The sequence below is a fragment of the Diceros bicornis genome, chromosome 11, assembly GCF_020826845.1.
Source record: "Diceros bicornis minor isolate mBicDic1 chromosome 11, mDicBic1.mat.cur, whole genome shotgun sequence".
Classification (NCBI taxonomy): Eukaryota; Metazoa; Chordata; class Mammalia; order Perissodactyla; family Rhinocerotidae; genus Diceros; species Diceros bicornis.
Window position 1 is genome coordinate 2,361,460 of NC_080750.1, and position 27,038 is coordinate 2,388,497.

A 27,038-nucleotide genomic window follows, 5' to 3' on the forward strand; every position below is an offset into this window, starting at 1 on the left:
TGTGAATTGGCATAATACTAATTTATGGAAGACTATGATAAATTAAGTATGCATATTGTAATCCTTATCACAACCACTTAAAGAAAAGAAAAAAGTATAGCTAAAAAATGAAGACAAAGACAAAATAAAACAATGAAAAACCCTCTAAGCCTCTTGTGTAGCCTGACTCCAAACGCTTACTTAACTGTAGTTCTTTCACATAATTTATCAACTCTCTAGTTTCTACTTTCAAAACATTTCCCAAAAGGAAATTGTACTGATTCATTTCATTACTATTTCATCCTTCTTTTGTCTTTAATCAGTATAGACAATACCACAGAATAAAATTCAAAGTGTTCCCTTGAAGTCAGTGCAAGTCCTAAACAAGAACCTCCGACCTGAGTTGGTTTACTGCAGTGCTCACTTACTCCACACTGACTGGTTTAGTGGGAGGCAAACAATGAGGGATGAAACACTGCTGTGACAGCTGACCACCGAGGCTATACAAAGACAGTGTTTTTAAAACAGAAAAGTTTTCATAGGTGAAAATAATTTCCAACACAGACGACTCATATCATTCTATCAAAAAAAAACAATTAGTCTTTCAAAAGTATATAATTTTTTTACCTCAGGAAATGCAGATATTTCACCTTTTCTTTCCAACATGTTATTATTTTCTTAAAAGTTAAAAACCCAGTTCCTTTATTCCTTTTCGCAATGACCCCATCCACTTAAATCACAAAGCAGAGGAATCATTATCTTCCTCCACCAATAACTTAACTTCTTATATCGGATCATTGCAAATTGGCTGCCCACTGGCCAAATTCAGCCCATTACTTTGTTTTGTTTGGATCATGGTGTTTTAAAACTTTTTAATTACTTGAAAATGTTTAGAAATTCAGAGATTTCACAGAAGAATCCAGACTCTGAGTTCTTTAGAAACTTTGAAAGAGATGGTAACACCAGGACACATTCTCACACGGCAACAATGGGCTGGAGCTGAGTATTAGCTGCTTCTTTCCAACGTGTTACCTGCTTTCCAGTTCAACTCGGTTCAGCTCAGTACACTTCACTCACTCAGATTCCCTGCCTGGACTCAGATGAGATCACAATCTGTTGCAATATCCCCATCCCAAACCCAGGCTCCTCTTCTTCCTCACTCTAGCCCCTACTCTTTTCCTCTCTCTCTCTCTAAATATAATGTATCTAATACTTCACTAACTATTTCAACTGAGGATGCCTTTGGCTAAAAGAAAGTGTCTCTAAAGAAAAATAACAGATAGGTCTGCATTCTACATCAACATATTTACACACTCTCTGAACATCCTTTTTGCACATGGACACTGAAGTAGTTTTCTCTCCCCAGGAAGGATTTTATTTTAATAAACACAGGGCTTACTTTACTATTGACTATTATTCTGGAAAATAGCGTATCAAAATTTGAATTTAAACTTTATTAAATTTTGATTTTTTTTCTGAAGATAACTGGCAACGTGACTCAAAAATTTCTTTCATCAATAATACAGAGGTTAAACATGCTTATAATTGTTGAAAGGATTAACACTGCTTACTTAATTATTTCTCTCTTTAGAAACTGAGGTATAACTAATAATATGAAATTTAGATTTAAGTGAGGAGGAAAAACTTCAGTACTTGTATAAAGAATGTGGCAGGCAGAATCCTCCCAAGATTCCTGTCACCTGGGTATTCAATCAATCATTAGTCTAGGTACTGCTGTGAAGGGACTTTGCAGATGGAATTAGGTTGCTAATCAGCTAACCTTAAAATAGGGCGAGTCCCTGAATTATCCAGGGAGACCCAGTGTAACCACATGAGCCCTTAAAGTAGACGAGCACAGCAGAAGAGTCAGTCAGAGAGAGTGGCAGAAGAAAGGCAGCAGAGGTCAGAGAGGCAAAGCCTCAGAAGGACTGGACCTGCTGCTGAAGCCGGGTATCTGAGGGGTTCTGTAGATATCAAACCAATTTGCTCTTTTTCCTGTTTAACTTGAGAGGTGACTCAGGGGTCTCGAGGATTTGTGAGCCTGTTTTGCAGGAGAAAGAGAATGCCTTTGGGGAGGCTGCTATCACGGGATGGATGGCTGGCCCTCAGCAGCTGCTGAAGCCCAGAAGTCAGATTGCCCAGAGGCTTACCGGGAGTGACCCCTTTGTTTCCCTGAAGCCTCTCCTGCCAAGCTCTGTAAAAGCCCCCTGCTTCCTGTTCGAGGGGAGGTGGATTTGAGCGAACCCAGGCTCCCACCTACTCATTTCGGCCAATTCGAATAAACATTTCTCACCTCCAAGGACCGATGTCTCAGTGTTTGGCTTGCTGGGCATCAGGCACAGGAACCTGAGATTAAGAGGTTCGGTATCACTGCTACCAGCTTTGAAGATGGGGAAACGGGGCCATGAGCCAGGGAATGCCGGTGGTCTCAAGAAGCTAAGAACAACTCCTGGCAAACAGCCAGCAAGGACACGGATCTCAGTCCTACAACCGCACTAAATTCTACCAACAATTGGAATAAGCCTGGAAATGGATTCTCCCCTCGGGCCTCCAGTGGAAATGCAGCCCTGCTGACACCTTGATTTTGGCTTTGCTAGACCTGAAGCAGAAAAACCAGGCAAGCCCAATAGACTTCTGACCTACGGAACTATGAGATAATAAATTTGTGTTGTTTTAAGCTGCTAAATTTGTGGCAATATGTTACAGCAGCAATAGAAAGCTAATACCTTGTTGATGAATTAAAAAAAGTCTTTACACAAACTCTAACTGAACAAGACCAGCAACCATCAGTTTACAAAGTCATAACACACTTCATGAATTGCTGTAAGCAGCAATAAAATTTACTTTAATGCTGCCTCAAAAAAGAATCTCATCAGTCTCAAATCTTGCACATTCTCCAAAAGTGCCTATTTGCCTGACTGGCCCTTTGTGGGCTTCTGGGAATTGAATTCTTGGAATGTTCTAACTGGTAAGAGTGTTTTGTCCATTTGAGGCCTTGAACCACTCTAGCTTGTCTAGATAGTTTGTGCAAATAACGTGATTTATGCTGAACACCTGCCTTCCTTCTGGGGGTCGGGGAGCATCTGTAACGGCAGTCAGTCACCAACCCCCAATAAACACCCTCCACTCTCAGGCTCTGGTCAGCTTCTGTAACAGGCAACACTTTGCACATGTTGTCACAATTCGTTGCTGGAGGAATTAAGCACATCCTCCACAACTCTCCTGGAAGAAGACTCTGGAAAGCTTGCTTGGTCTCCTCCAGACTTTGCCCCATTGTTTTACCTTTGTTGGTTTTGCTTTGTACCCTTTTGCTGTAATAAAATGAGTATGATGTTACATGAGTATAATGACTTCTGAATTCTGTGAGTGCTTCTAGTAAATCACTGAAGCTGGCAGTGGTCTTGGTGACCCATGACACACCACTGTACCTACCACGTCAGTCACAGTGACTTACTAATACAAAAGAGAACATCAAATATCACATTTGCTATAATCTAAAAAATTTTCTCAAATTTTTACTAACCAAACTGTGGTAGACAGAATTCTAACATGGTTCCCTAGATTCCTGCTCCCTGATGGACACCTTGCATAACCCCCAAGACTATGAATATGATGGATTTTACTCCCATGATCACGTTACGTTATATGGCACAGTTGACTTTAATGTCAAAGATTGTTCAGGTGGGCCTGATCTTATCACCTGAGTCCCTGAAATTTGGATCTAGAAGTTTGAGACAGAGGAAATAAGAGTGATTCCAGGCACGAACAAGATGTGATATGAGGGAGATGATCCTCCATTGCTAGCTTTGGAGATGAAGAGAGCCACGTGATAAGGAATGCAGATGGCCTCTAGGAGCTGAGAGCAGCCCCTGGATCAGAGTAATCAAGGAAGTAGCGACCTCAATCCCACAATTGCAAGGAACTGAATTCTGCCAACAACCTGAATGAGCTTAGAAGTAGATTCTTCCTCAGAGCCACGAGAAAGGAAATCGACAATTTATTTCCTCTAACCATTCTATTTTTAAAAAAATATTTCCAAGAAAATAATAAACAAATTACCAAGATAACATTTGCATCATATTTTCACCAAAATTCATTCGTTTGGGAAACAAAATTATGGCACATGATTAAAAGGAAGATAACAGGGTAACAGAATTCAAACTGCATTACTAAACTAAAAACATCATTAGTTCATTCAATAGTTCATTGACAACACATTAACTATATGCAACCTCTATGCTAACAACTTCAGGGATAGAAAAATGAGATTACAGTATGCATTTCAAAAGATGTATGGTTAATTGGGGAAGGTAAACCATACCTTCCTTAACTCTATAACTGCAGGCAAACTCTTATAAGCTAGAAAGAGAAAGGTACCTTACAACTAAAAAGATATAATGTAATAAAGGAATTTGGAGGAGGAAAATATAATTTTTGCTTTGGTTCAGTGGTATGGTATAGAGAAAGACAGAGGTAAGTGAATTACTTCAAGAAGAAGGTGCTATACATTGTGCCAAAGATTAGAGACACATAGTTGGGCAAAGGGACAACTCAGTCTTCACGGTGTATTTCAATTCTCTGGCACTCAATCTCCTCAACACACAGTACTGGTAACAATGAAAACTACCTGCACAACTTAGACACTATTTGGAAATAATTTAGAGAGTTAGATTGAAGTCAGATCCTCCGCCTATAAAATGCATTTTCTTCACACACACAAAAATGGTGAGCCACCAAATGTTTTTGAGCAGGGAATGGACTGATCTTTAAAAAGATTAATATAGCAGCAGAAAGTAGGAGTGACTGGAGTATGGAAGGACTAAAGGCAGGAAGACCAGTTAGGAGAGTGTGACAATGCAACAGTCAAGCTGTTTGTTAATGAAGTCCTGACTTAAAGAATGTAGAGGACACCAGAGATGTGAGAAATATCACCAAGGTTGTATTAACAATGCTTCACAACTAATAGGATAAATGGTACAAGAGAGGGAGAAAGCAAAAGATTCCAAGCCTGAGTGAAGAGCACCTTTTGGTATTATTTTCTGTCTTGAAACAAAACAAGTAAAATAGGAAGAAAAATATACATCAATTATATAAATGCCTGAGTTACTTGCTTAGAGTTACTAAGTTACTGTAATAATTCCAAATGCATTTTGAAACTAGAGCTCTTAAAGGCAAAAAAAAGGTATGAGAGCTTCAACTTCCACCATCAGGTCATATTCTAAAATAAGTATATCTACTATCTATTTGTGACGACTATGCCCTGTGGCTCATTACCCACCTGTGGACCACATTCTAGAATGTGTCCAAAATTCTTTGGAGTATCCAATTCAACGAGTAGGCAATCTTGTTTTGTGTGTGTGAGGAAGATAGCCCTGAGCTAACATCCATGCCAATCCTCCCCTTTTTGCTGAGGAAGACCGGGCCTGAGCTAACACCTATTGCCAATCCTCCTCCTTTTTTCTTTTTCCCTTTTTCTCTCCAAAGCCCCAGTAGGTAGTTCTATGTCATAGTTGCACATCCGCCTAGTTGCTGTATGAGGATGCCACCTCAACATGGCTGGACAAGCAGTGCGTCAGTCGACGCCCGGGATCCAAACACGGGCCACCAGCAGCAGAGCGCACACACTTAACCGCTAAGCCACAGGGCCGGCCCCAGAGTAGGCAATCTTTTAATAGGGGCAGATAAAAGTTACTCATCTGAGTGAATCAGATCACGTTTTCCACGCAGCTAGTGAACAGCTGCAGACATAGCCTGCTTCCCATCAGTCTCCACGTATAACCATGCGTGACCTCTGCAATGCTGATGGTTCTCTGGTAAATTTTCAAAACCATAACCCTAAAAACATATGACAAACATTTTATTAAAGAAACATGCCTGCACTACTCACCCTGCCTTCACTTGCAAATTTAAGGACAATGCAGAAACTTTACTGCAAGTGCCAAAACTCTGCTGAGTATCTGTCTATGAACTGCACTTGCTGGCACATTTACAGATCAAGCGATGGTACATGCTCTGAATAACACCAACATGAAGGGGAACTACTCCCAAATAGCACCTAGAGGGGAGAGAAGCCCTTTCCCCAAGTCTGCTTTAACAGGAGGGATGAAGGTGTATCCTGCTATAACAGTCTCCGGAAAATATTTCAGAAAGGAGATGAGATTTAAATTTCTCCACTTTTCAGTTTCTTGAATGTGGCTTTAGGGTAGCAATTAAATAGCGTCACAGGCACTAAATATGAGATGACTTCAAACATATCTTCCAAATTGTTGTACTTTTTTTCTTGAAACCTACTGGTTCTAGTTTAATTGAATGCCATGCCTCTATGTTTCCAACAAATAATTCTGATCATTTAACTGAAACTGGAGAGAAATATTGGCAAGCTTGAACTCTCGCACAAGTAACATATAAAAGCCACTGAAAGGAGAGCAGCTTTCTCCAAAAATTAATTCCTCATATTCAAGCCTGAATAGACTCCGAAGAAAATGGTGAAGAGTTATCTCTTTCAAACAGGTTAGCAAACTACACAAACAACATTACTTTATAAAAGACTGACATGATAATACCTTCAGGTCACAGCACAAAATCATTTCTTTCTGTTTGGATAACATGAATTCTCAAAAGGGTTTTATGGCCATTAAAATTATAAAGAGAGAGAATGTCTGATTTTCTTGTTGGATCTGAAACCTTAATCTTGTTGGATCTGAAACCTTAAGATAGTCTTAAGTTACAATATATTTGTAATACCAATTACTACTATAATGTTTTAGTACAATATTGCTTAGTTCAATGATATTAAATTTGTTATGAAAAAAGTTAGTGAGTAAATTAACACAAGACTCTTCTCTAAGTTTCTGATTTTCATCCCTCTACTCCCCGTCCCATCAATTTTATGAAAGATTTAAAATTTTCTTCAAAATATAAATCTAGTAAGATATATATGCCTTGAAAAATGTTTAAGCTTAGAAGTCTAGACAATCAACTGCAAATAACTACCAGACAACTGGCAGCTCACAGTTTTGAACAGTTAGAGACAGATGGACAAACAAAATTCATGGGTCTCCAATTGCAACCCCCTCTAACTAGATTTCCTGTGTACTTTGCATCAGTCTTTCTTACAGGTGCAGGATGCTTACTTTTGGCAGTAGGGGAAAGAACAGATTTATGGGCCATAAGAACATCTTCTCACTTTCCATAAACAGGTTATAGAATTAATTAAAATTGCAGCACATCAACTCAGCACATGAAACCTGTCCCGTTATTGGAGACTAATGTAATCCAAATATGTGGAAAGTCAAATAGTTTTCAACAGAACTAATTTAGATGGATGGATCAGATAACAACTTGCAACTGAACCTGACATAATCAGTTCTACTCAAAGGCAGTAAGTCTGAATGTTAAATTCCAAAACGAACAAGGAAAATATTGAACTTTAGTCTATTACCAGAACAATTAAAAAAACAGTACTTTATTTACAAAAATGTTTAAATACATCCTTACTTGAAGAAATTACAAAGACCCATTAAAGCTACTGTATATTCTATTTTAAATAAATGAAAAAGACTATCAGAAAATGTAAATGGTATGAAAGACAATATGAAATTGCATTTACTCTTATTCATATTCACCTACCCACTCAAAGAATATGCTTCCATCTATAAGATTTTATCCTCATGAAGAAATATACAAAAGCACTGAAGAAAGGTGGCTTCTTTACACCTTTACGCGTTGAAACTACTGATGTTCATTGCAATGAGTTATCTCTAAAACAAGGATAAAGGATGACTAGCACAGAAAAGTAAAACTTTTCACGAGCTAATGGATTCAATCTTATTGGCAAAGCAATATCGATTGTATCCTTATATAGTACAATTGAAAGTAAAAAGTAAAAGGATAGAGTTCAGGTAAAATGATGAAAATGGAAATTTGTCTTCTGAGTCACAAAAAGCTTCTCTCTTCTCTCTCAGTTCTTTTAGTAAATAAAGGAAGGCATAGAGGGAAATGTGGAGATCAGAAGGAACATTCTACAATTACTGCCATCCTGATGACCAGAGAACTACATTAGTAGTGGCTTATAGAGTCCCCTGGAGTGGCTGGGAGCACAAGACCATGGGTACCATCAATTTTCAGGATGTAGAGCAATTCTGTTCGTAGCATAGCTATGTCCGTGAAGACTATTCCACCTCTGGTAGTTCTGGATATTCCCTTAACAGACTACCATCTCTTCATAGTGCAAACTCCTTCCTTTCTTCTGTCCCAAATACCGCAAATGAATAGTGAATAATTTTCAGACCTTTAGTTATTTTTTCAGTTAGTGTGAATGTTGGTTTACTATTTCGCTCCTGTTATTTTTTAAGTACTTGTATGATCTCTAAGATATCTGCGACAGCCAGCCTCTAAGGTGATCCCCAATGACCCCTGACTCCTGGATTCCTATTCTGGTACAGTCCCCTCCCACAATGAATAGAGTTAATAGTTGACCTCTGTATCCAAAAGGATACTGCAGAAAGGTGAGTGGTTCCTAAGGCTAGGTCATAAAAGGCTTTGCAGCTTCCACCTTGCTTTCTTTTGTCTCTTAGATTGCTCACATTGAGAGAAAGCAACCACTATGTTGTGAAGATAGTCAAGAGGACTGTGGCAAAGCCCTCAAGGCAGGAAGGAATTAAAGCCTCCCGTCACAACTGGCACCAAATGAGTGAGCTACCTTAAAAACAGATCATCCAGCCCAAGACAAGCTTTGAAATGACCACAGCCTTATGATAACCTGAGCTAAAACCACCCAGCTAAGACATTCCTTAATTCTTGGCCCAGAGAAACTGTATAAAACGATAAATGTTTACTGTTGTTTTAAGCTGCTGTGTTGAGGTAATTTGTTAAGCAGCAATAACTAATTCATACTATTTTTTCCTATAGAAACAAAGAAACACAAGTATGCCACTACATCAGGCATCTTCATTAACAACATAATACTGTTGATACATGAGGGATCACAACTCAAGCCAAGCAAATAAATCAGCAGGCTTTTAAAAAAAATGGAGGTACAATTTACATGGGTGAAAAGTACACATCTTAAGTATATATTTCAGTGAATTTTGACAAGTTTTGCAAGAAGATGCACCATATAAGTACCCTGATCAAGATGTAAAAGATTTCAACTACCCCAGACAGTTCCCTCAAGGCTATTTTGGATCAGTTCTCATATTATCCCCTCCCCTAACCAGGGTCAAGCACTGTTGTTATATCTACCACCACAGATGAGTTTTGATCACTCTAGAACTTTACAGAAACAGAAGACTACAATCTTTTGTGTCTGGCTTCTCTTGCTCAGCATGATATTTCTAAGGTTCATCATGCTGTCCTCATGTTGTTGCGTGTATCAGTAGTTCATTCCTCTTCACTGTTGATTCATATGCCATGATTTGTTTATCCATTCTCCCACTGATGGACATTTGAGTTCTTCCCCGTTTGGGGCTTCTATGAATAATGTTTCTGGAACAAATGTTTTGGTGGACATGTATTTTTCCCTTCTCATAGTTAAACACCAAGGCAGGGCTGGAACTAGAGTGAGGCAAATGAAGTACCTAGCACACAAAATTTAAGGAAGTCCTCTACCTAGGAGTGGGATTGCTGGACCATAAAATAGATGTTTCTATAACAATTTGCCTTTTACATTATAGCACTGAAGTTTTACACTTAGATTTGTCATGGGTTCCTCTGTCAAGAAATCTACCATTTAAATAAGAAGCAATATAAGGTTGACACATTAGTATAAGAAAACATAAAAATATATACTTATAAAGGCAAATGATCAATATATTATAAGATGTAATGCATATTAAATAAAATATAAAGTCGAGAATAACTTCCTCTAGAATGATTGCTCAATTAAGTAAAACTGCTTGTTTTACAGATAAGGAAAAGGATTAAGAGACTGTTCAAGGCTGCCTCACTGGTTACTGGCTTTTTCATCATACATACCGCATTGTAAATCTTCATAAAAGTTTAACCCAGGCTGAATTAAAAAGAAAGTGTTTTTTTCAGAGATAAAGGTGTGGCTACAAATGGTTTTCAATTTAAATGTCAACTAGCTTTCACAGAGAATTTTTTTTAGCATCAGTGGCCTATAAAGTATAAATTTAAACTAGTGAGCAAAGAGTGATATGTTCTTCTTCTTTTTTTTTTTTGGTGAGGAAGATCAGCTCTGAGCTGACATCTGTAGCCAATCTTCCTTTTTTGTCTTGAAGAAGAGTGGCCCTGAGCTAACATCTGTGCCAATCCTCCTCTATTTTGTATATGGGATGCCGCCACAGCATGGCTTGATGCGTGGTATGTAGGTCTGTGCCCGGGATCGGAACCTGCAAACCCCAGGCTGCTGAAGCAGAGCGCACAAACTTAACCACTATGCCACTGGGCCGGCCCCGAGTGATATGCTCTTAAAAAAATAAAATCAAAAATTTGTGACATGCAAAAATTGTAATTATAAAAACATATTCACTAAATAAGATTGAGCTATTTCTAAATATATAGGAAAGTCACTTTTATTAGCTATGGTTAGGTTAGACTTTTCTCAAGAGGCAAGAAAGGCAGGCATACCCTTGATATATGCATCTTCCATTCTAGAGCCCCTTAAAACTAAATCATTTAAAGTAACAAGGAAAGTATTTTTATTCAATTAATTTGTTTTGCTTCTACTAAATTACTACCAGTTAGTAAGATACACATTTTTTTCCTCCCTTGAAAAAGGTTTATTTTCATCCATAAGATAGCAGTGATTGAAAAGTATTGACTGAGAATAAGAATATTTCTTTAACTAGGATGGATAATTACAATGCTATAAAGACTCACAGCCAGCAGTTTTCATTGGTTTGTCAAAACTTTCTTTATTCATTAAAGGAATATTTTTCACGATTTTAAGATAATTTCAGAAAATCTGTGAAGAAGTTCACATCATAGTACATTTATAATAAAGTTGAGACCACACACTCTTCTTGCCAAGAATGGAAAGTAAATTTACTGAGTCACTGAAATAACTGAATTCAAACTGTATCATTAGATTCCACCCAAGCCATGATTATTATTTCTCTCTACTCTGCAACATGGCCTTTACTTAACACAGATCAAGGAGTCCCTAGGAATACCACAATCTTATGAGAAGTCACCATATACTCCTCTCAGGAAAATACTCCTAATCTCAGCCACAGAAATGCTTACTTAGTACTAAAAAGATTTCAAATTTTCATATATATCCTCTTTAGGAATTTTTTTGTTAAGTACTTTAAAGAATGCCTACCTCACAACTGGACACTGGACAATGTTAGTGCTGAATTTCTATGAGGCCTGTGAATTAAATTTCCTAAAATGAAAATCTGCACCTGGATTTGATCCTTAAACAAGTAACAGAGGAAACTAAAACTCTGCAGTTTCTAGTTAAAATGTCTTTTTGTTTGCCAATTCCTGCTTTTCATTTAATTGTACTGATATTGCACAGTACCTCACGGGTTTCCTCTCTCGAAGCAAGTCTTCTAGACTCCGTTCACAGTGTTCAGCCACCACCACCAGTCTCTCTGAGTAAAACAAAGCAAATCCACTTTATATTTGATTAACACACGTTTTAATAACAAAATAATATACCCACTAAAGATATTAACGTGTAGTGCAAATGATATTTTAAGAGCTTTTCAAATTCTATATTAACTACACAATTACCATATATATAGAATAACAGGATAAATGTGTAACAAAACACATTATTAATAATGTATAATAAAACACATAAATAACAATTTCTTTTCATCTTGTATTTTTCTCTAGAGTTTCTCCCATGTGCATCAGGGAAAACAGACGGAAAGATTTACCTTCAGAAAAAAGAAGCAATCCTTCTGACACAGACTAGGAGAAGGGAAAGCTTGGATGAAGATATAAAGAAATCCTGGAGCAAGGGGGAAATTGGGAGCTAGCGACAAATTGTCTTGACAGTCTGGTTCAAACACAAGGTCTTTGAGATTGAGTTCAGAAACTCGAGAAAAGTAGAAATGTTCTGAATCATGACTATGGAGAAAAAGCAGAAAATCGACTTGGGATTGTTTGCAACATCATGGGGCCTGCTGAGATTAAGTAATAATATAAAATTTTGGTGGGTAGAATCAATACTATATAATAAACTAATACTAGTTTTTATTTTCCAATAGATCAACTGTCTAAGAATAAGACAGTACAGTTCTGCGGGTCAGGCCATACTTTTCCTCATCAGTTATCTCTAGCGACTAACACACTGTCTGACACAGTAGCAGATCAATACTTTTCTTAATGAATGAAAGTAAGAGGAACGAGTGAAAAGTATAACTGGGCTTACAAACAGGTGGGGATTTGATAAGGTTATTTCAGGAGAGATCAAGGGTTTGAAAGAAATTGGGGTTCTTTGAGTATCTGTGCAAAACAGGTTCTAAGTTAGATAAGGAAGAAGGTTAACACAAAATATAGATGGCAGACTAAGACAAGATAAAGAAGTAAAGGTGCAGAGATTGGGAACAGTGACAACTGTAAAGAGGTTTGGTGCAAATGAAAAGTAGCTGAGGTAGAAAAATGAGATGGCAGAAGAAGGGAAGGGAAAACTTCAGGGTGCGAGGTCCAGGAAAGGGAGTAACTCTCAGTAAGGACTGGTTCAAGGTGCGGTCTTGCATGGGGGAGAGATGAAGGCTGATGTTACACAGGCAGTGACATGAGCTGGGAGGGCAGGAGACCGAAAGACTGCTAGCAATCTAAACAGGAATTTAAAGAAATTAAATTTGAAAGAACAATGAGGAAAAAAAAGGAAAAAGAGAATAAGAAAGAAAATCATGAGATAAAAAGTCTAGTTCTTCAATAAGGAAAAGACCACGCCAAGTTGAACTCCAAGCACTTTAGTACAACTGTGAAATTCTGGAAGGAAAAAGCAAACAACACTATCAGAAAACCAAACAGGAGGCTGCCGCATTCCTTTGCTTCGCATCTTGCCACATTCCGTCAGTTTTCCTTAACACCTTTTGGGCTACCTCTCCTCAGTCTACTCTGTACACTGGCACCTCATCTGCCCAAATTTAAATGCTTCTAGTTCCTCCACCTTTGATTCAGGGTCTTCATACTGCATTTTCTCATTTACTCCCAAGGCTGAAAAATTCTCATATTTTATCTGAAGCTCAGAACTCTCTTCTGAACTCCAGGCTTTTATAGACAACGTCTCACTTGAATATCAAAGTCACCTCAAACTCAACAGAACCCAAAAAGAACTTACACTTTGCTCCTTAAGCCTGTTCCTTTTCGTACTATTTCAGTAAATGCTATTACTATCCTGCCAGCTGCTCCAGCTAGAAACTTAGGACTAATCTTCCCTTCTCACATCCAAACTAAAAGCCCTGCTATTTCTATCGCCCAAATGTTTTCAGAATCTGTACAGTTTGCTCCATCTGCCATCTGGGTTCAAGCCAGCATCTCTCTTATTAAATTACTGCAACAATCTCCTAACTGGTCTTCTCACATTAATCTTATTACCCTCTAACATATTTTCATACTCAAGTCTAAGTGATGAAACAGTAATAAATAAATCCGATATGTAACTCCCTCTCCAGCTTCATTTTCTGTTATTTCATCTCTAGCTCACCAACTTCCAGTCACCCTGCCTTCCTCCCCCATCTTGCCTTAAGGTATCAGCACATAGGTTCCCAATGCCTGAAATGATCTTCCCTACTCTCTTCTCCCAGTTAACTCCTATCATGAAACATAATGGTGAAGAGCACAAACTATTAGACTACTCATGAGGTTTACTACCCATTAGTAATGTGACTTTGGAGAAGTTTGCCAACCTCTCCATGCTGTAGTTTCCTCTTCTGTAAAATGACAAAAATTATAGCACCTACGTCATAGAATAACTCTGAGGTTGCAATGAGTTATATATAATAAGGATGTGAATCGTGCCTGGCACATAGTGATCATTCCCTAAGTGGGAGGTATTTTGATTATGCATCCCTCATTTAAATGTGACTTCCTCAGGAAACACTTTTCCGGCCCCTCCAACTCAACTTGCTCCTTCTATAACATAATCTATTCTGAATTGCACTTTTCTTTTGTAGCACTTATTTCAACTCTAAAGATTTGTATATGTTTTTATTTAATGTCTTTGATCTCCTCTAGATCACCATCATTTCATGATGGCAGGAACAATGTTGGTCTTGTTCAAAATGTACTGCCAGTGTCTAGAATGGCACCTCAAACATATAAGCACTTAATATAAAAATATTTGTCAAAGTGAATTAACTTGAGCAAAGGCATGATGTAGCCATTAGAAATGAACAGGAGTTTCATGTGGTGACAGTCATTATCTAAATAGACATCAGTCCTGTGTAGAAAATTATATGCCTATGCTGTAAAGTGGGTATAATAATACCTCAGTAGCACTGAAATAAAACAAAAACATCAGAACTTACTAAAATGTGTATGCTCCATTAATCATTTTAAATTGGATATTCATAAGTCTCCATATCCATGAGAGATTTCCAAAGTGTTTGGCACTAACCTAAAATTTGTCATGCTTAAAATGATTTAGGAAAAAAAAAATTTGTCAGGCTTCTTCTGGAAACTCCTTCAAAAAATCATAATCCAGAGTTTGCCAAAGCTTCAGGAGTCTATGGAATTTTGAAGCATTATTTTAATACAGTAGAGCCATAATCCTTGGCAGAATATCAAAGTTTCTCCCAGAGGTAACGGAGTGTATACCAAAACAATGTTTCCAATATGAACCAGTTTTTTCAAGAAATCATTAGAGAGTCCTCACGCTGAAACTCTGGACCACTGTTTGAAAATAACTTCTGTTTGTTATAAAAACATTATAGTTTCACAGAATAAAATATGACAAAAATATTTGGGAATCATAATGTGCCAAATGAAAGTCAGCAATGTAGTGACGTTATTTATAAAAAACAAATGTGACACTAAGATGAACTTTAATGAGTAGAACTTACAAGAACTGTGAAATAATCTTTCTTCAAACAAATATTTGATGAATGCCAATATCACTGCAGTACACATACTGCCTGAGCTGCATGTTTTAAGTCAATGCTAAGAAATTGAAGAGAGTACAATGCTAAGCAAGAAAGATAATAAAGGAGTTGAATAAGGAGAGGGACTAAAAGAAAGATTAAAAAATTTTTTTTTAACTTAGAGAAAGAAAAAGGTTAATTATGAATGTGTTAAGATAACATGAAAGGTTATTAGAATACAGCTGGCTGTATCATTCTTTTGTTGTTCACAGTAAAAACTGAGACTAGCTCATCACCTTTTAAATATAATATCTAAATCAATATTTATAAAATCTGCGATCAGTTTACTCTACTTAAGGAAGGTTATCCTGGATAATCTGGGTGACCCTGATTCAATCAGTTGTAAAGGCCTTGAGAGCAGCACTGAGGCTTCCCTGAAGAAGAAGTAACTCCACCCATGATGGCAGCTTCAGTGCCTGTGGGAGTTCAGCTTGTCCTTCTTGACAGCCTGCCCTACGGATTTCAGACTGGCCTACTCAGTCCCCAGAGTCGCATAAGTCAATTCTTAGCAATTAATCTCTTAATATACATATCCTACTGGTTCTGTTTCTCTGATGGAACTCTGAACTGACAGATACTTAGGCTGAAATGTATATGCAGCTAGAGATATAGAATAAATTATCTTATAGGTCCTTAACACTTCTATTATTCTCTACTTGAATTTCAAATCTAAAATAAAAGTAATTTTGTTCTTGATTTCACTAGCAATCACCAAAAGATTTCTGGGTAATTAATACCAAATAAAATGAGATGCATTACCATTTATAATCCTCACTCTGCTTCTAAACACTGTTGAGATTTCCAGCTCAAAAAGAAAAGGATTCAATTTGTTAACTTAAATATTTTCATGCTTTATTGGCCTTTTTTCTTTCAAAGATATTTCCTTAACTTTTCTTTTAATAAACCAAGTTCTCGAATTCTAATAAAATGTCCACTATTCTTGAGATTAAATACTTCATCCCGCTGAATTAGCAAGAAACTAATATCATCTCGAACCAGTTTTGAACGATCTACAGAAAATAGTGAAAGCCTGACTTCTGAGCTAACCCAACATGTGAAAACGTAACGTCACAGAAACAGACCACATGTCACACGTAACTCCAAGTAAGAAGGGAGGCCGTGGGGACTAACAATGACAAGATGTGATATATCTGCATAGTAAGAGCAAAATAAAGGGGGAAAAGGAACCAAAACCAAAATTCTTTGAGGAGACAATTAAGTGGAGTCCAAACCAAAATCATGTGGTGTTACATCATTGAGAAATGTGTGCTGTTCACTAAGGAGACTGTTGAGCAGAACCTTTTCAAATTTTTCAAACTAAGTGCAACTGAAATGACTGTGATGCTTTGGAACAAACAGACCTTTACATAAACGCTTATTCCAACTCAGTTATTTGCTCCTCATGCATACAACTTTTCAGGACAAGGAACACTGCCAATATAAACAAGATAATCAAATTCTCTAACCTTTTGACAATCACTGATATTCTCATTACAGGCAGCCAAACTTAAAATATATGAATGTTATACACATCCACAACTATGTTCCCCTAGAAGAGAGGGCTGCTGAGATCTAGCAGCAGGGCAAGCAGGGGATGCAGTCACTGGCGACACAGTGGACGGGCCTAAGGCGACTGCCCAGATTGCTGAGCTGGCTTCAACACTAATAGAGTCTAACAGTGTCTACCTGACACTGATAACTAAAAAGAAGGTTCCTGTGCAAAGTTAGCAACAGTGTTCCCCAGAGGGATTATGTCATAAGTTTCCTCCTACTTCAGTGTTTACAGGGGCTCATTTAGGTGAAGGGAGGAAAAGAAGGACCTCAAGAAATAGCTAGGACTATTAAGTCAATTATTCTGAGAAAAGAAAGCCTGGGGAAAACTGGACAGAGGCAAGACCCCAGTCATATGAAGTAAAGCTCCAAAAGGCTTTCAGACATAGTAAAAAAGAAATACAGAGCATTTTAGGAGACAAGAATGAAGAAGTCCTAAAAACTGAGTAAAGTGGCAAGAGTTTGGGCAGACAGGCATACTCTGCATTCGCAGATGTAAAACGTCAAAACTAATTATGGTCACCAGCTACGGATGATAATGAGGATAGGCTACACTGCCAAACTTTGCTTGGAGTGGTTTTGGAACTGGGCCAATGTGACAATCGGAAATTCTTTAGAATTTGTAACTGGAATTGGAGAGGGTGTTTGAAGCATTTAGGGACTGACAATATCTATCAACTGTTTGGTGATATAAAAAGCCCCAAATGATTCCTATAATTTTTAAACATTTAGTTAATGTCACTGAAGCCACTATCAAATAAAAACTTTGGTAAAAAGTGATAATTTTTTTTTTAAAGAACGACAACAAACTTGCCAAGGGTTCCTTTCCAGACTTTTGGCAAACAGCCTGAGCTATCTATAAAGTCTCCTGTAGGTACAGTTAGCACTAGTTCTCAGGGTTATACTTAAGCAAGTTAGAAAGAGCGCCCCTCTCCCAGAATGAATGAGAGAACCAGATTTCAGCTGCCCCTTATTCCATTAGCCAGAAGCTTTTGTGCAGCGAGCAAACTGCAAAACTCTATGTAGTGGATCTAACTGTGGGTGTCCTGACTGGTAAACCTTTAGGTACACCCCTAGAAACAGGTCAAATCAACTCTGGAAGGTCTACAGCCCCACATTAGAACTTCCCAAGTTTGTCTTTAAATAAGATAAATTCTCTCCATAGCTCTTGATACTCTCCATCAGGGCTTTTAAACCCTTTCTTTACATTAGGAACCCTTTTTGAGAATCTGATGAAAATTACAGACTGGTTATCCAGAAAAATGCTTGTACATACACACACACAAACACACACACAATTCTATATACATTTTCAAGAGGTTCACAGATCTCCTGACACTCATTCATAGGCCCCTGTGGCTCCTGGGTTAAGAGCTGCTTTTTTAAACTGTCAAATTTAGTTTACTTAGATGTTCACCCACAGAAAAACTGGGACAAGAAGCTACAGAGACTTCCCAGCTCAGAGATCAACACAAAAAAGAACAATAAAGCAAATTTGGCCAGATGTGTTGAGAACACTGCCCATAACAAGCATAGGAGATCTCAGATCCTCATACCAAAGAAGTTTCTATACTAATGTCTCCATACTTCAGCTGGGCAATAGATTGTATGAACATTATAAAGCTTGCAACTGATCATTCTTCCAGATACAGGTAAATATTTAGAAATTAATGTCTTAATATGTTGCCTCATTATAAAAGCAATTTGAAGCAGGTGGATTTCTTTCTTTGCATTGACCTATAAGAAGTTTACAAATAAATTTATAGTCCATGTGAGTGAGGAAACTATATATTAATATCACTAACTTTATATCTTATTCTTTGTTTCCTTTCTCCTCATCTCGAGTATATATTTTCTTTCATATTCTGTATATATAAAATATTGTATGCATGTCTATAATTTGTCTCAATTTTGTTTTTGGAAAAAAGTAATAAAATGTAAATTCCTTTAAAAAGGATAAGAATGATTAATTAAGAATGATATTAAGATTTGGTTTCTTAGGAATAAGTCAACAATCAAAGGCCAGCACATCTTTTGAAAACCCATTAATCCTTTTAGGCCACCAGTACCATTAAAATGAATCAAAGTAAATAAAATTTCACAGACAGAAGAGCTACCCCTCTGTGTTCTAAACTCCCTTATCCCACTGAAAATTTATATACAGGAGTCTGATTAATATCCATACTCTTCAATGTGGAATTTAACATTCCCTCCTTGGTACTCCCATGGCATAGCACATTGTATATCATCTATTATAGCAACTATTACTATACTATAATCATGTTTGCATTTTTCTCCTCTACTACTTCTAGAGCTTCCTTGGGAAATGGGATCCTGTCTTATTCATCTTCATATACCTGGCACCAAGGACAAGGAGGGCCATAGTGTTAGGCAAGAGTCTGTGAAAGTATTGTAACCCCAGTGGTCTGAGGTTATGTACGCCAAAGCATAACGTAAAAAATGTCAGAGTGGACAAGAAAGACTAGTTCCTAAACAAATCTTCAACTCATCAGCATCTTTATAACTTCTGCTTCAATTCTAGCTTTCTATCAGCTCTGCCCTCCAAGTTTGTTCCCTGTGGAGACAGATCTTTATGACCTCAATATGGCCCCACCCACATTCTCTCTTGAAAGATTAGGCCAAACCTGGTAAATATTTACTGATATTTGCTGCATAGATCCATCAAAGGCAATCCTGCGTAGTAAAGGAAGCCCCAAGAGAATGATACATACTTTAACATGTTTGTATGTGCACGCGCGCCCTTGTGTGTGTGTTTCATATTCAAATATGAATATGAAAAATCAAGTATTTTATCCTCTGCAGGACAATTACCTCTTTTCACCATCTTCTTTCCCATGTCTCTCAGTAGGCATCCCGACATATCTAAATATTCAAGACACTAGGTACGTGATGGAGCTCCAAAGTATTTAACGCACTGAATAAGCTCTGATGGGTAGAATGTGCTGATATTTGCAATAACATAGATTTATCTCAGCTTTAAAAATCTTTCCAAAAAATTATAAAAAGTATTAGTATTACATCTTTCCTTACTTACTAGTTGTGTGACTTTGGATTAGTTATTCAATTGCTCTGTGCCTTAACTTCCTTATCTGCGAAATGAGAATAATAAATGTTCCTACATCATGGTAATGCTATAAGGATTAAGTTAACTAAAATATGTAGAGCACTTAGAATACTGCCTCATACATAATAAACACTCAATATCAGCCATTAATATTTATTACAAAAATATTTTCTACTCAAAGTCTATAAAACAAATATTTTCAGAGCAAATATTTTTAAGAGTGATGAATAAATGAAAAGCAATAGGATATACTTGTGTACATGAGGAAACCATTTGGTTTAAAAGCAACTTGACCTGACCTTGTTTTCCAGACAGGCCTGATGTGGCCTGTTGAGCATGCACTGTACATCTGCTTTAACCATTTACAATGTCCCAAAGCCACGAATGATGCCCCTAAAGACAGGGATGTTGCCTCCCCCCATATCAGCGTTTCTTTAAGGATATGCATTTCTTCACGGAAACTAGGGATTAATTACTGACCTGCTTTAACTCATCTCGTGACCACTGATCTGCTGACCACTGACTTGCTGTGCTCGCCTTGTGACCACTGACCTGCTGTGCCAGCAAAGCAAACACATGACTGTTGTAAAAGGGATATTCCTGTCATATGTGATATATATTCTTTGTTCCAAGACAGTATATAACCACTCTGTACACGCTCTTCTTCAGAGAGCTTCCTTCCTTAGTGGGAAAGTTCTCCTGGGCTAAAGTCCTCAAACTGGCTTATAACAAACTCACCACAATTTTGATTTATAGATTGATTACGGATTATTTGCATCGACACAAACTACTTGAAAGTATCATTTAGCCTATTTTTCAGCAAAACAAGAAAGAAAATGTAGTTTGTATTTTTTGAGAGTCTTTAATATTAGGTTAAAACACATGGAAATGCCATTTTATAAGAAAAAAAAGTTCAATATCAGCAAGTATATAGAGTTAACTTTTACAAACTATTTTATGTTAAAAACATTAAATACATTTCACCGAAATGCCTTTAAAATAATTTTAAGAAACAGAACCTCGACATGCAACTAAGGTTCCAAAAATAATTTTAAAATAATTAAAATATTGCCACCATAAGCATCTTTAGGGATGCTATAGATTGAATGTTTGTGTCCCTCCCAAATCCATGTTAAGACCTAATCCACAATGTGATGTTGTTTGGAGGTGGGACCTTTGGGAGGTGACTAGGGCAGAGCCCTCATGAATGGGATCATATGCTCTTAAAAAAAGAGACCGAGAGAACTCCTTAGCCCCTTCCCACATGGTTACAGAGAGGTTACAGAGAGAAGATGGCTGTCAATGAGGAGGTGGGCTTCACTAGACATGGAATCTGTTGGTGCCTTGATCTTGGACTTTCCAGCCTCCAGAACTGTGAGTAATAAACGTTTGTTGTTTATAAGCCACTTGGTTTACAGTGTTTTGTTATAGCAGCCCAAATGGACTAAGATAGGGAATATGGAAGAAGCTGACTATATTACTGAAAAGGCAGTAAACACCTGGGTGAAACATCGACTTTTTTTTTTTTCCTTTTGCTGAGGAAGATTAGCCCTGAGCTAACATCAGTTGCCAACCTTCCTCTATTGTGTATGTGGGTAACTGCCATGGCATGGCTAACGAGTGGTGTAGGTCCGTGCTGGGGAACCAAACCTGGGCCACTGAAGCGGAATGTGCCAAACTTAACCACTAGGCCACGGAGCCAGCCCAAAACATCACATTTTAACCACTAGGGCTCAACTTTTCTACTTCCGTTCTCTAAGTGGAATCCTATATGAAAAGACCAATGCAGCTCCAAAAAAAAAAAAAAAAAAAAAAATTAGCAACTTCCTCTTCATTTCAAGACAGTTAACTCAAACTATTACTTTCAATCATAAAATGCATTCAAATAGACATTTCCAAAGTTTCTAACATTAGAACTTTCATTTCCTTCTTACAGGGGTGAAGAAATACGCTTAAGGAGAGGTGGTTTCTCTGAAAGAAAAAATTAAAAATCTGATTCTCAGATCTGAGAAACACGAATCACTCAAATGTAGTCGTTCACTGACTCATTCACTCAACAAACATTTACTGAGTGACTTCTATGTGCCTGGTACAGTACTGGCTCTGAGGTCAGAGGCAAAACTCATTTAGTCTTTATCTTTAAGAAACAAGAATCCTCATTGGGGCCGGCCCCGTGGCTTAGTGGTTAAGTGTGCATGCTCCGCTACTGGCAGCCCGGGTTCGGATCCCGGGCGCGCACCGACGCACTGCTTCTCCGGCCATGCTGAGGCCGTGCCCCACATACAGCAACTAGAAGGATGTGCAACTACGACATACAACTATCTATTAAGGCTTTCGGGGGGAAAAAAAAAGGAGGTGGATTGGCAATAGATGTTAGCTCAGCGCCGGTCTTCCTCAGCAAAAAAAAAAGAGGAGGATTAGCACGGATGTTAGCTCAGGGCTGATCTTCCTCACCAAAAAAAAAAAAAAAAAAAAGAACTAAGAATCCTCAGAAAAGACAACTAAAATAGAAAATAATAATAAAATACAATGAAAGCTCTACAAGAACCTAGGAAAAGGACTAGGCTCAGACTGCAGGGAAGGGGCAGAGGACAATCCAGGAGAACGAACGAGGACAGGTGAGGGGCCATGGCAGTTAGGAAACTCGGACAACTCAGCGTGGCTGGAGTGAAGGGTGACGGCATGCATGCACACATGTACTAATTACTCTGCGTATGTACTGTACATTTACAATCTAATCAGGGCAACAGAGCAGAGAATACAAAAGAGGAGAAAACAGCAACAACTCACCATGCTTTCCCCTAGAAATATCCACATACTGGCACAGTCTGGGATGGGTGATGGTCTTAAGGATTTGAAAGCGCCCTAAAATTTTGATGGAATTTGGTGTAAGAGGAAGCCCGTTGCTTCCACAAACATCATGTGGCAGAGCCGAGGCAAAGAAGGTAAAGGCACCCATTTCGGCATCCTTCAAAGGAAACATTTTCGGAGTCCTAGATCTTCCAAGATAATCTGGAAAAGGAGAGAATTTTAAGACAAATCAACCAAACATTAAACCAGTGTTTTCTCACCTTAAACATGACTAATACGTAACTTGGAGGAAAATGCCAATCTGAACCCTTCACAGTAAAAAGTACAGAAGTTAAAAAATTCTGAGATATCAAAGAGGAAAAACCACCCAATCATAAATCAAAGATTTTCAATGGCATGAAAAGGAAAAGATAGAATATTCCCTCTTCAATGAGTCCTGACAGTTTCAAGTTTACAGGAAGCTTGTTATTGCATGTTCATATCAATAAGGCTCTTCCATTTACCTGAAGCTTGAATAACCCACAGACCATCAAAACTTCTCCTTCTCACAGAGTGAGAGAAGTCAGGAAAGAGGAAATATAGACACTGACCAGAAACTTTAAATAACGAACTGAATGAAACTTTAAATAATGAATAACAAAACCAAGAATCATCAGATAGTTGAGGAAACTCTATAGCATAAAGGGCAAAGAATAAAATCAACCAAAAAAAAAAAAATCTGCCCTGGAGGCAACCAAAATAATTTATGAAGAAAAAACTAAAACAAAACCAACTCTAACACATTTAGAAAAATTTGAGAAGATATTACATCCATTATATAAAACAGGAAGTATGGAAAGACATATTTCACAAAAGAGTGAAAAGGAACTGCCAATATACATACAAGAAGATAAACAACCTCATTAATAGTCAAGGAACTGCTGATTAAAACCACATGAGAATTTATACCTGCTAGATAGTAAAAATTTAAGAATCTGATAACACATGATGTTAGGAGGATATGGAGAAATAGAATGTAAATTGGTCCAATCACTTTGGAAAACAGTTTGACACGATTTAGCTATTTCATTCCTACGAAGACTCCTACACACACACAAGGGGATGTACACAAGAAAGATCAAGGTGCCATTGTTCCTATTATCCCCAAACTGGAAACAACATAAAGGTCCAAAGACAGGTGAATGGTTAAATGAACTGTGGTACATTCATCTGATGGAAGAGTATACACGATGGAAAATGAGCAAACTATAGCAACACCTAACAGCATAGTTGAATCGTAGAAATAAAATGCTGAGTAGGAAGAAAAAGTCACAGAAAACTTATGCCAATATCCATAAAATTCAAAAACAAGAAAAGCTAAATAATAATTCAGGAAGACTTACATGTGAGGTAAGAATATATTCAAAAAGTAAAGAAATAAAAAAAAAAACGACAATAAAACACCTGAGGATAGCAAAAATTATGGAAAAGTGAGGGTGAGATTAGGGAAGAACCCATAAGAAGCTTCAAAAATCTTGAGTAATACACTAGTTCTTACTTGGTGGGTTACCTGGTGTTCATATAATTATGCTCCATAATTTCCATATTTTATATCTCTATCTATATATGTGTGTGCAATATACTACATATTTAATAAATTAAAAATAGTTTTTTTAATTTTAAAGTGAAAAAATTTTTAAAATACAGTAATTGATTTTTAACAAAGGCCAAGGAATTCAATAGGGAAACGACAGTCTTTTTAACAAATGGTGCTGGAACAAGAAGATATCCATATGGAAAAAAATTAATCTCAACTCCTACTGCTATATCTACAAAAATTTGAGATGGATTATAGATCTAAATGTAAAAGATAAAACTGTAAGTCTTCTACGAGAAAACATAAGAGAGTATCTTTGCAACCTTAGGCTAGGCAAAGATTTCTTAGGCAGGATAAAAAAACCACTAACCATAAAAGATGAACATGATAAATTGGACTTCATCAAAATTAAAACATCTGCACATCAAAAGGCACTCCTGAGAAAATGAAAGTCCAAACCAAACATAATGAAAATATAATTTATACCTATATATGTATACATATATATGACATTTTCCATATATATGACATTTTTTATATATATGACATTTTAATCAAATATATGTATGTGTATGAGTGTGTATACATAATAGACTTGTAAATAAAGAATGCCTACAACTCAATAACAAAAATAAAAACTCAATGCAAAAATAGGCAAAAGTCTTAAACATACATTTTCACAAGGAAGGCACATAAATAGACAATAAGCACATGAAAAAGTTCTCCGTGTCATTAATCATCAGGGAAATGCAAATTAAAAACCACAACAACACACCATTTCACATCTACCAGAATGGCTAAAATTTGAACGACTGGTAATGCTAGTGTTGAGGAAAATGGGGAACTGGAGCTGATACACTGCTGCTGGTGGGAGTGCAAAGTGACACAAGAACTTTGGAAAACCATTCTAACGTCAAAAATACCCCAAGCTAATGACTCAGAAAATCCACTCCTACTAGGTTTATATCCAAAAAAAATGAAAATATTTGTCCGTAAAAATACTTGCATGAGAATGTTCATGGTATGTCTACTCATAACAGAAACTGGAAGAAACACAAATGTCACACACGTGAATGGATAAACAAGTTATGGCATATTCATCCAATGGAATTCTATTCAATAATAACAAAAAAGGGACAAATGTCAAAATACAGATGTATCTCAGAAACATTATGTTGATAAAAGGAGGAGACACAGAAGAGTTCACATCCTATGACTCCATTTATGTAGTTCCAGAACTACAGCTCTAAACTATAGTAATAAAAATGAGAACCTGGTGCCTTGGGCAGGGAGGATGGGATTGGATAGGGAAATACAGGAACTTTTTGGGTTAGTGCAAATGTACTATGTCTTGCTTGGGGTGGTGGTTGTTACATGGATGTTTACATGTATCAAAACTCATCAAACTGGTCACTTAAAGTCAGTGCATTTTAATATGTGTAAATAAATGAAAAATGAAACAAAGAAAATTAAGAGAATATAAGAAAGGAATAATTTAAAACCGAGTGCTTAGAAATGAAATATGTGATTACCAAATTAGATAGAGGTGTTGGAAAAAATAAAGTTGAAATGATTGCTCAGCAAGTGGAGCAAAAACATAAAAACATAAGAGAAAAGATAACAGACATAGTGAATCAAGACAAGAATCCAACAACCACCTTATAGGAGTTTCAAAAAAACAGGACAGAGAAAAATAAAGAATAAATTATGAAAGAGAGAATAGGAGAAAATTCCCCACAGTTGAAGGGAAATATGTACTTTTAAATTAAAAAGGCTTATAATTTCAAGGAGGATAAATGAAAAAAGACCCACACTGAGACATTTATCCTAACTCCTTTGAATGAGTTCATCGCAAGAAGAATAAACTCACAGCAAGACATATCATAAATTTTCAAAGCATTAAGCATAACTAAAAATTTGAATCATTTCAGAGAGAAAACCAATTAGTTCAGGCATCAACAAATTAAGATCAGACTGGGACTCTCGTCTTCTCATGAGCAACAATGGAAGTTGGAAGATGGTGAAGCCTTGAAAGATTTAAAGAAATAATTTTGGTTCTATACCCAGCCAAACTATCAATCATAATAGCAAAATAATTTACAGCCATGCAAACATTAAAAAATAAAATTAAAATCCACATACCTTTTATAAATAAGTTTCTTTAGGATTCTACCAAAACAGAGAGAAAACCAAACAATAGGTGATGTGTGGTTAAGAAACAATGTAACTTACCCAAGTTCAATGACTATAACCCAAGATGGAAGCCGTACAAAGGGACTAGAATGTAATCTGTTCAAATTAAAGAGAAAGTGATTGGGCTCCAAGGGGGACGTTTTCAAGCAGAGAAATGGAATGGAGGCTTCTCATACAAAAAACGAGAGGACGTGGTGAAGAAAGCACATGTACCTTTTCCCCAAAAGAAAGAAGAAAGTCCTTTGTGAAAGTGAGGAGAGTTAAAAACTATATAAGAAGTATATGGCCCCCAAAATAAACCACACTTAACTATGAGATAATTTTTCATCACTGGAGAGGAAGAAAGACGACTCAATTTAACAATAATATTACAAATCTTCTCCTTAGTGTGGCAAAGGGGTCATGAAATTAAAACACTGGGAAGGAAACATATTATAGCATAATTCTTGGCTCTGCACTGAAGAATATTTACAAAGCCATATTATTATAACATTTTATTGGTTTTTAGCACATAAACAAAACAAAAACCAATTGTAGTTAAGAAATACAAGGTAAATACTATTAACCGTGACAACTTGACAACTGACAACGTGTAAGACAAGTTCCAGCTAAGGGAAGGGGCACCAGATGTGGTTTCTGCGGTGGTAAAGGAAAAGGTAGAGAGACACTACTTTCCTCATTTTACCAAATAAGGAACCAAAATATATTTTCAAAAGTGTTGTGAAAAAAATAGTTTACATATATTATTTAGAATTATAAAACTAGCCATATGAAA

At 37.0% G+C, this 27,038-nt stretch overlaps 1 protein-coding gene across 5 annotated transcripts in view; it reads right to left on the reverse strand.

The window, feature by feature from the left end:
• TBCK (TBC1 domain containing kinase) overlaps positions 1-27,038 on the reverse strand; it is a 211,753-nt gene that overhangs the window by 176,644 nt on the left and 8,071 nt on the right. For 3 of the 5 annotated variants that reach the window (XM_058549863.1, XM_058549864.1, XM_058549862.1), the window contains exons 2-3: positions 22,474-22,695; positions 11,468-11,540 (exon numbers count right to left, since the gene is read on the reverse strand). In XM_058549863.1, the coding sequence (XP_058405846.1) occupies positions 11,468-11,540; positions 22,474-22,666 (266 nt within the window). In that variant the 5' untranslated portion in view covers positions 22,667-22,695. Of the gene's footprint in view, positions 1-11,467; positions 11,541-22,473; positions 22,696-27,038 lie in introns of those variants that run through there. The other 2 variants (XM_058549865.1, XM_058549868.1) reach the window with 2 other exon arrangements.